Source organism: Aplysia californica, unplaced genomic scaffold, assembly GCF_000002075.1.
Source record: "Aplysia californica isolate F4 #8 unplaced genomic scaffold, AplCal3.0 scaffold00166, whole genome shotgun sequence".
NCBI classification, from domain to species: Eukaryota; Metazoa; Mollusca; class Gastropoda; order Aplysiida; family Aplysiidae; genus Aplysia; species Aplysia californica.
The window spans coordinates 226341-236487 of NW_004797436.1; the positions used below are offsets into that span (position 1 = coordinate 226341).

At 41.4% G+C, this 10147-nt stretch overlaps 1 protein-coding gene across 2 annotated transcripts in view; it reads left to right on the forward strand.

Annotated features, from left to right (window-relative positions):
- Window positions 1-9299, forward strand: part of LOC101847420 (monocarboxylate transporter 9) — a 29669-nt gene extending 20370 nt beyond the window's left edge. Inside the window, exons 2-5 of one of the 2 annotated variants that reach the window (XM_005097885.3) lie at window positions 544-877; window positions 3137-3280; window positions 5576-6805; window positions 9074-9299. In XM_005097885.3, coding sequence (XP_005097942.1) covers window positions 544-877; window positions 3137-3280; window positions 5576-6805; window positions 9074-9240 — 1875 coding nt within the window. In that variant the 3' untranslated portion in view covers window positions 9241-9299. The remainder of the gene's footprint in view (window positions 1-543; window positions 878-3136; window positions 3281-5575; window positions 6806-9073) is intronic. The other variant, XM_035969660.1, reaches the window with a different exon arrangement.
- The last annotated feature ends 848 nt before the right edge of the window (window positions 9300-10147 follow it).

Sequence of the window (10147 nt, forward strand, 5' to 3'; positions counted from 1 at the left end):
CTCTCTCTCTCTCTCTCTCTCTCTCTCTCTCTCTCTCTCTCTCTCTCTCTCCAAGGGACAATTGAAACATCTTTCGTACTACTACTACTGTCGACGTTAGTCGATGTCCCAAAAACACGGGTCAATAAGTTCGTAGTGCTGTGGAAGCGTATCGAAGCGCGTACGCTTCCCGAACAGTCCAGTGTTATTGACGCGTACGCGTCCCTAACACCAGCCTTATTAGAATTGTCTTGTGTTTTTGTGGGTGGTTGGAGGGGACCGCTGGTTTTTTTCTCCTTCGTACCCAGTACTTTCTGTGTTGTCTTTCTTAAATTTCTCTGCTTTGAATTATCGTTATTATTTCATTTTGCTACTCTACGCAACTAATAGTAGATTAGCTTAGGTGTTTAGAGGATGTCACTGGTATGTCCTACTTCTTTTCTATCCTTCTGTTGTTTCAGTCTCTCCATTTTGCTTTTTCCAAGCGCTAAATAACCATACTGTGCTCATGTGCTTCTTTTCAATCAAACAATTATACACAACTTATTATTGTGTTCTTGGCAGGCATTTGTAAAGTCCAGACATTCGTGGGATAGTTGCAAACTCCGAACACGAGGCTATGGCTGTGAGCTAATCTTCTACACCACCAACATCATCGTCATCAAAAAGTTCTGGCAGGTTGGGAATCTTGGACAGTGCTGGAACGCGAGTCTCACGATGGAAGGCGGTGTGTGGGGTATAGTGATCATCGTTTCGGCGTTCATGATTCAGTTTCTGGCCTTTGGTGCTACTTCTAGTATCGGAGTCTTCAACATTGAACTGCTGGACTATTTTGACCAAGCCACTGTCGGTGTCTCCCTCATTGGAGCCCTTAACTTTGGGATCTTTTTGGGAACAGGTAAGTTCTCACCTTTTGTGAGTGGTTAGCGGTTGCTCTAGTGTGGTTTGTTCCTTATCAAACATCTATTGACCTGATCTCTCCTTTTTTGTGTTTGTTACTCTCTTGTAACACCTCTGATCTTCGGCAGGTGCTCTGGTGTGATTTGCTCCTTCTTGCCTATCAAACATCTATCGTTCATATCTGTCCTCCTTCTTTTCTGTGTTTGTTACTCACTTGTAACACCTCTAAGCTTCGGCATTTACATGACCTAATTGTGTTGCAATAGTACAGTTTATGTAAGGCCCACTTGCACACAGGACCAAATCACTGGTGTTCAGGCTCGTAAAAAGGCTCAGCTGTTGCGTAATGCTGGTCTGAATTAATGAATATGTTAATGAGAATTTATTTATTTCTATATGACACATTGACTTTTGTGCAGTGTTGTGCTTTACGAAAAAAACAACAACCTTTCTACTGCTGAATACTTAATGCAGGTGACATTCATGCTCAATCATGCACATGGATTAAAAAATCATTTACAATCCCAAAGCAAGAGCCAATGTTTTTTACACATTACGATGTATATTGTGTTATTTCTGTTTGTCAACATTGCTTTTTCTTGCTTTGAGCAGTTGTCATTTTATCATGTACTTTTCCTCGCTCAAACCAAGCAGCAGAAAACATTTTTTCCCCGACACTTGATTATCATGAATGTATCAGTTTGCTGCTTTTCCTCTCTACGGCGGTAAAAATCTTGTTCTGACAAATCATGGAAACAAAAGAGTCATGTTTGTTACTTTGTGTGCTGCAGGGTTAATGCCTCTATTTTGTTTCTTTGTTTGTGTTAAGGTTAATATCTGTTGTTTGGTTCTTTGCTGTAAGGTTAATGTTTGTTGTTTCTTTGTTGTTAGGTTAATGTCTGTTGTTTCTTTGTTGTAAGGTTAATGTCTGTTGTTTGGGGGATTAATGTAGTGTCATGTTGTTGTTTTTTTTTTGTTTGTTGTAAGATTGTCTTGTTCTTTTGGTTTTTTGTTTTGTTTTGTTTGTTTGTTTGTTTGTTTGTTTGTGGTGCACTTAATATCTGTGGTTCGTTTCTTGGTTTGTTGTCAGGTTAATGTCTCTTTTATGCTTTTTTGTATGCTGTAGGGTTAATGTCTGTTGAATGTGTCTTTAGGGGATGATTGGCGGGTCTCTGATGTGGTTCGTTCCTTCTTTCCTATCAGACAACTATCGTCTTGATGTTTCTGCCTTCTTTTTTTGTGTTTGTTACTACTCACTCTCTTGTAACACCTCTAATCTTTAGCTCTTATATGACCTAATTGTGTTGTGAGTGCCATAAAAGGTTTACTGAAACATAAAACAATATTGTCTATTTGTTTTCTCTGTCTATCTTTTGTTTATTTCTGTGTTGTGGGGTTATTATCCATTTTAAAAAAGATGTTTCTTTATGTGCTGCTAAGTTAAAGTTTCTTTCCTTCCACTCCACCAGGGCAGTGCTACTGAATGAAGTTGTCTTTAGGTCATTCCAAAAAGGGGGATATTAACACATTCTTAGCACAGTAGAATTATAAATGGGCTGATTTATCAATGTTATGCTCATACCATACTGTGCTGGAACAACATAGGGGGAATTGCTTCTTTCACCCGTCTGCTGGGACATTTCAGTAACTCACTTTCAGCACTTTTTAAGGACCCCCGGGCGAGTGTTGAGTTCCTGCGTGCTGTCGGCATCGCTGACCGTTTATGAAGCCACAGCGCCAGAAGAGAGAGAGAGAGAGAGAGAGAAAGATTGCTTCTTTCCTCATCCTTACTATTGTCATTTTTTCCTCCTCTTCTTTTGGTATCGTTGTCACTCTCTTGTGAACTGCTATTTCCAGGTTGCCTGGATAGTCGAAGCAGACTTTGTGCTGTTGTGGTTAGAGAGGTGAGCTGAGTTAGCCCGATTCCCCGTTTGGCGTTTGGACTTCTCTGTTCTCATCCACCCTTTTTCGCTCATATGACCTTTATGCAGTTGCGAGCGCCGTAAAACCTTACTAAAAGTGGGTGGTTGGCGAGTGCTCTGGTATGGTTTGTTCCTTTCCCATCGAACATCTATCATCCTTATCTCCCCTTCTTCTTTTTAAAAATGTTTGTTACTCTCTTGTAACACCTCTAATCTTCTGGCGCTCATATGACCTTATGCAGTTGCGAGAGCCGTAAAACCTGTACTAAAACAACAAAAACCTTACTAAAACTAAACTAAAAGTTTGTTGGTTTTGTTTTGTCTCCTTAATGTAGGTCCCATCGTGAGCTTCCTGATGACCAAGTTCTCCTACAGGAAAATCGCAGGGGTGGGCTCTCTGCTCATAGTGCTGGGTCTGGTGGGCATGCCCCTGCTGCCCTACATCCCCTCCATGTGTCTGTGCTACGGAGTTCTCACGGGTATGTACTTCGGAGTTTTCCAGATAAATCTGGAAGGAGATAAAGAGACAGGGAAGGAGGGGGGGGGGAGAGGAGGGAGAAGGAGAGAGAGAGAGAGAGAGAGAGAGAGAGAGAGAGAGAGAGAGAGAGAGAGAGAGAGAGAGAGAGAGAGAGAGAGGGAGGGAGAGAGGGAGAGAGATAATGGGGGGGGGGGGGGGGGGTGAAAGAGAGAGAGGACCAACACCGCCTTGAAAGAAAGAAAGATCTGGATATTGCACTGCGTATATATAAGAAAGATTGTCTTGATACAGAGATAAATTGGACAAAATGTGATCTGTAAATCGTGAGTCCCTGTGCTTGTGGTTCTGAATAGTTCAAGGTTTAAAAATAATAGCCAGTTGAAATCTCTGGTAATTTACTTTAACGGGAGGAGCTACCCTTGAGGACCATTTTCTATGTTTATTGCCCGAGATAAAATCTAAGTACACATATAAGTTAGACATAGTAAAATCTCTTGATACGCAATTTTATTTTGGTATAGCTAGAACGGTTGCTATGGAAACGGCCGCCATCTTGAAAATAAACAATGAATTTGAAGTCCCTAAGGCTTTCCGATTTACAGATCAAATTTGACCAAATTTGGTGAGGGTATACCTGAACCAAGCCCTATCAGAGTAACAGCAAGTTTTTTTCAATACATTCAAAAGAAAAAAAATTATGAGAATTTTCCCAAAGTATAAAAAAACTTTTTCTAAATGTAGGTTGCGTAATCGCTTGTCAAAGGAAAAGTAAAACTTTTTTCGCAAATATCTTTCTGTTACATTGATGGCAGCCTTGCCAGCTATGTTTCCTGAAAGTTTCATGTCAAAAAGATGAACACTAAGGAAGGAGTAGGGAAAAAACTGCACAAAAATTACATTTTGCGAAAACCGACAATAATTGTGAAAATTCACTATATTAATCCATCCTTATGTTTTTAAAGGCAAATTACCTGTATAATAAAGTTTTTCTCAATTGTATCCATGCTATTTTTAGAAAAAAAACTTGTTGATCTTCAAAAATCAGCCAACATAAAATGTGCATAGCCTGACCCAAAATCTGCAAAATCAAGGGTCGCTCCTCCCCTTAAGGCAGTATGCGTCTTTCATAATGGCTCAAAATTTTGACTCCGGAGTCGAATTTGAGATATTGTGTTGGTTTCTTTTTTTAATGCACACCAGTGAGTGGTTGAAGGGTGTTACTGGCCTTTACCAAAAACTTAACCATTAATTGTTTATGAAAATGTCAGGTATCAATGTTTAGGTGGTTTTTGTAATATACATTTGTTTTTAGCTTTCTTCTCATCTGTCTTTCAATTGAGTTTTTCTGGTGGTGTTGGTAGCCAAGTGTTTAGCTTGTACTTGTGGGACTCGTAATCGTGAGATTGCAGGTTCGGAGGTTGGAGCCTTAGCTGGAAAGGCACTTTACCCGAATGTCCCATTTGGCTCGGTCCTTTCGGAGATGGATGTTAAACTTAGAGGTCCCGCCTCTTAAATAATCTAATGGTGTTGATAGGGGCGTTAAACCTTTGCTATTTTTCAGTTTTCTTTCTGATTGGGTGCCACTTATACTCCATAAGGATAATGTCTCTGGCAAAAAATATTGATATCTTTTTCTCTTCTTCTATAGTCTTCTGTTTGCTTTTCTTTCAAGTCTGTTTGGTAACTTGGTTCCGTCTTGTAAAAAAATACCCTCCCCCCCCCCCCCCCCCCCAAAACAAACAACAACAACAACAAAACAACAACAACAAAAAAACAAAAAAAAAACCCCCCCCCCCCCCCCCCGATGCTACAGTGAGGAGCCTGCCATTGAAATAACATGGCCTTTTATTTATCTGCCTAGTTGGGGTTGAACTTGTAAAGGAAAAGAAAACAAGGAAAAAAGCAGAACTCTCAAACTTCCTCACATATAATACTTGTGTGACATAGAAGTGCCATTCTAAACACAATTTCTCCACTGTTAATTCTTTTTTTTATTTTTTCATTTGTTATTTTGTGTGTGAGTCTGTGTGAGTGGAAGACACCAATGGCATGTCTTACTTTCCTTATTTTCCTTTTGTTTTTTTCTGTCTGTCTGTCTGTCTGTCTGTCTTGCTTTTTTCCAGCACTGAATTACTACATCTGTGTCAGTATGTTTGTATTTATGCAAATAAAAAAGTATCCCCACTGGGTTATATAAAAGCGTTTTTTTTTCTTTTCTTGTCCTCTTAACCCAGATTTCTCCTCTAGGGTAAATAAAATTGCTTTTGTTTTTTTCATGTTTCGTTCTGCGGTCTAGGTTTCGGCAGCAGCTGTGTGTACCTCCCCTCACACGTCCTGAGCGGGCTGTACTACGAGAAGTACCGCAGCGTTGCCACAGGGGTCGCCACAAGCGGCTCTGGTCTGGGCGGGGCAGTCATGCCCGTGGTCACCGGCCTCCTGATAGAGCAGTACACCTGGAAGGGATCCTTCATCATCCTGGCTGGGCTCTGTCTTCATCTCTTCATCTTCTCCCTGCTGCTGCTCATGCCACCTGATCTGAACTCTGCCAAGACCAGAGAGATCAACATCCCTGAGACAACAACAGAAGCTCTGTCGGCCTCTGACCAAGGTGATGTCTGTGGGAATGAGGAAGGGAAGCTGTGCTTAACGGTTTCAGAGGATAATCAAAAAAAGATGTCCGAGTTGACTGAACTCAGTAATGGGGAGTTAGGATTTAAGGAAGTGGATGTCAGTCAAGTTGACGGTGCGAATAGACTGAGCGGGGATGTATGCTCTCGGTCGTTGGATAATGTGTCCAGCAAGCCCTATCAGAATGGTTGCGACTCGGCTTCGTCATGGAAGGATGGTTCGAGTCCCTCTGCCAAGTTGCTGAATGGTGGCAAAGGTGCGAAGAACCTGTCTGGTCTGAAACCTCTGGCTCTATCTGTGTCCTCTCTACACGCCGTAGGCTCCAGGGGCTCTGGCTATCTTGTGGTGGACAGCAGCCCCGACGTCCATCAGTTGTCCACCACAGCTGTTCGGGATGCAGAAGAGGTCAAGGTCAGAGCTCCGAATGCATCGAGACACGTGTATATCTTCACAAGCTACCCCTTTGACGTGTATTTTGTGAGCAACATCCTGTGGAATGCTGGCTGTGCTATTGTTGGGACATTTGGGCCTGAGTTCCTCAGAGAGAAAGGTCTCACTTCCATGCAGGCAGCTTGGCTCAGCGGCTCCTTCGGATTAGGTACTTTTCTCGGCGGGATTTTTGGCGGACTTATCGGAAACGTGAAGTGCGTCAATCGTCAAGTTCTGTACACGGGAGCAAACATAGTCATGGGGGTCTTTGTGATCGCCTTCCCCAACTTCGAGGGCATTCCCTTGTACGCCACCTGCCTCATCATCAGTGGGTTTGCCTTTGGAATTATCCTGGGTCTATTGGTCATCGTTCTCACAGACCTTATCGGCATCGACAGTCTCGGGAACGGGCTGGGCTATCTCATGTTGTCCAACGGCTTGGGAACCTTCATTGGTCCACCTTTGGCAGGTAACGTAAAAACGTAATATATCGTAGGTGTCGCAAACAGTCCTTTTAAGTCCGTCTTGGTGCTTTTTACGTCAGAGACCAAAAACTAGCTCTTGTTCTGTTGTTCCTATCAGGAATCCCGAAAAGCAAGAAAATTGTAAGTTTTGACCATAGTATTGAATTTTAAAAAAAATGCATTTTGGTGATGTTGGAAGGTGCATCTTTGATCGGGCTTTATGAGAGTGTAAAGAATGAAAATTCTCAAAATTTTGACTTTAGTGGAATTCTTGCCACATTGACAATATGTGATTTTTATCAGGTGCTTGTTAAAATAATGAAATGAAAGAAAGCCATTTTTTTCTCCCCATTGGGAATTTTAATAAATATTTTACAGATTTGGGCTCATCACCTTTTATGTCCATCTAACGACACATTCCTGCTTGGAATTTATTGAACGACTTTGATCAAAGGCACAAAAAATGTTGATTTGATGTTTCCAAGGACACTCAAGCTTTAGGAGTCTCCAAACTTTGGGAGCCACTTTCTTGCTAATTTTACCTCTGGCACCAGGCGACTCCCACCTTTTTTAACTGCAAGTATTCGACCTTCAATTCAAGGTAGATGGGTTTCTTTGGGGGTTTTTTCATCAAAACCACGGCTTTAAGATAATTTTTAAAAATCCACGAGCACCGGATTCCACTGTGTTGTGACACATAAAAAATATTATTATGTCTCTTTTTGTTGAGGAGACATTTTAAAACTTTACTCTTGCTTTTTATTGGTGTATCGGAGGGTGCTATTGTAGGTAGGTTCTATTTCTTTTTTGTTCTTTTCTTTCCCTTTGTTGTTTCTGTCTGTCATACTATGTATCTGCCCTTAATGACAGTTATTAGTTATTGTGTCCATAGCTTCTCTTTACTGAAATCTGAACATTTTTTTTTCACATTGATTTTGCCTTTTGTTGGTAGGCACAGTTTGGACTTTCTTCTTTGCCCTGAATTTTTGTCAAAACCCATGTACAGTGGAATCCTGTTATAACGAGAGGGAGGGGACCGGTGCAAAATGTCCGTTATAGCAGGATTCTTTCTATAAGGGATCCAGTAATAAATTCAAGGGAACTGTAAAGTAGGCTTCTTCTATGAGTTTGGTGTTCTGTTTATTTAATTTCTTTTTGCTATCTCCCCTGGTGATGATTTTATTTCAACATGACCTCCAGGTCTTACTTGATCAAAAATGGAATCCGGTTTCTTTCTCTAGCGCCAGCAATATTGACTGACAGCTCGGTGTTGGCGATCAGAAAGCAAGGGCTCTGGGCTAACTCGCCCGCTGTGTTTTCCCCCACCCCACCACACCCTGTGGTACATTTTGTCTGCTTAGGCATTTCACACATTCGCTCTATCCATCACATTCCTGTGACCTCTCCATTCCCGCATCGGAGAAGTGAGAGGCATGGCAGGCCTTGATAATCTAACTAGGCTTACGCTGGCCTATCACGCGATGCGCTCTGCTTGTCTACGCATGCCACACCCTCCCTACTCAGTCACTCTGGCCTTCTTTGTTGACACACACAGGCTCTCCCATTCTTTGTTTCGCTAGATCACCAACAAGTTTCTCCACTTGCGAGGTTTTACATTATGTATAATTGGCCTATGCTCTGTGCACAGCAGCAGCAATATTCCGCTATAACCGACTTGCATGTTTGTCTGATTGCACTATAGCAGTATTTTATTTACAGAGGTAAGGAAAAGAAAAAAATGGGGTTTTAGAATAATTTCTTTATAACAGACTTCTCGTTATTTCCGGACTCGTTATAAGTGGACTCCACTGTATTATAATTTTTAACAAGGGTCCATCAAGTATTGTTCTCTGATGTTAGTCGAAAAATGTTGAAGCTTTAACTAGTATTTTTAGCACTAAAATCTAATGAAAAGAGACAGTTTATGTTATCCATAAAAATAGTGTCAAAGAAAAGCACCCTTCACATAATACTCCTCTCGGTTGCCGAAGAATGATGGTTCTTTCCATTCAAATCCCTATCTATTACCCTCAATTACTCCAAATATAGTTATAGTTATAACAGTAAATGTTACATACACGTAATATGGCAAATATTTTTAAATGCCGAACTTTTGTAGCATCTCTTCCCTTTAAGTAGCTGTGACAAGTTTTCTTCTTTCTTGCTACAAGTAGGTATTTCACTGCCAATGCTTTTGGCTGAAGAGGTGTCTAGTGCACAGATTTCCTTCCATTTTATTCAATTGAAAAAATGAATCATGTCTGTGATTTCAGGTCTGGTTCGTAGTCCTGAGTACGGCTTCAAGATGGGCATCATCCTGGCGGGGGTTTTGTGTATTGCTGGAGGCTTCACCATGTTCTTGATGCCCTGCAGGCGATGTTGCCTCTCCGACGTGGAGAAAGTGGAGCACGAGGAGGAAAAGGAGAAAATAGCTTTGTAGACAGATTACTTGAAATTCTCTTTCATGCAAATTTCACAGCGAAGTCAAGGCAGCCCCCCCCCCCCTGAAAGCGTTTAAAAAAAGTTTCCAAAAAGAAAATGGAATTAATTTGAAAATCTATGCCAATAACAAAGGTATATTACCCCCCCCCCCTTTTTTTAAACAATGTAAATTGTGTCTAGGGGGTGTAAAACATTCAAAAATATTTTAAAGGAAGGAAAAGTGTGTCTTGATGAGTGTTACAAGAGCTGTTTGTGGAAAAGGAAGAGTTGTGAAGCTTTATTGATTTCGGAGTGTGCATCGGATTGCTTCAAGTGTTCTGTTTCTCTTTGCTGTGGTGAACCAGGACTATTTTTCATGGGAAAACAGATTTCATGTTCCCCCAACTACAAGCCAGTCTTCATGATAGGCTTCACTGTGCTGAACTCTGCCCAATAGTCCGTCTTGGGCAGCATGGGCAGAATCTTTCTTCTCACTCGGGCTTATCTAATGTGCTTTGTGTGGCACCAAAAGGGATGATGCAGTTAGTCCGGGATACGGAGCGTTCGACGGTGAGCAGTGCATACGGCTGTTTAGACTACGTACGTGCTGTGCAATCATGGTAGGCCGTGATGTGTGCCCCCTGTGACAATCATGGTACATATCAATATCAAATGTCAATGAGACAGTCTTTTATGCTGCGGTTTAGGTGAAGATAGTTTTTCTCCACGGTTGGTCGATATTTTTTTTCTATCACTTTGTTGTTTCTGTCTGTCAGTTTTACTTTTTTGGTAGTCATTTTCTCACTAATTTTACCGCTGACTCAAAGAGACCCAACGAAAATCATGAATTCTCTGGTATCTTGAACATAATGCTCGGTCCCGTTTGAGTCCCTATGTTTTCTTTGTATTGACTTCACGGAGTTCAC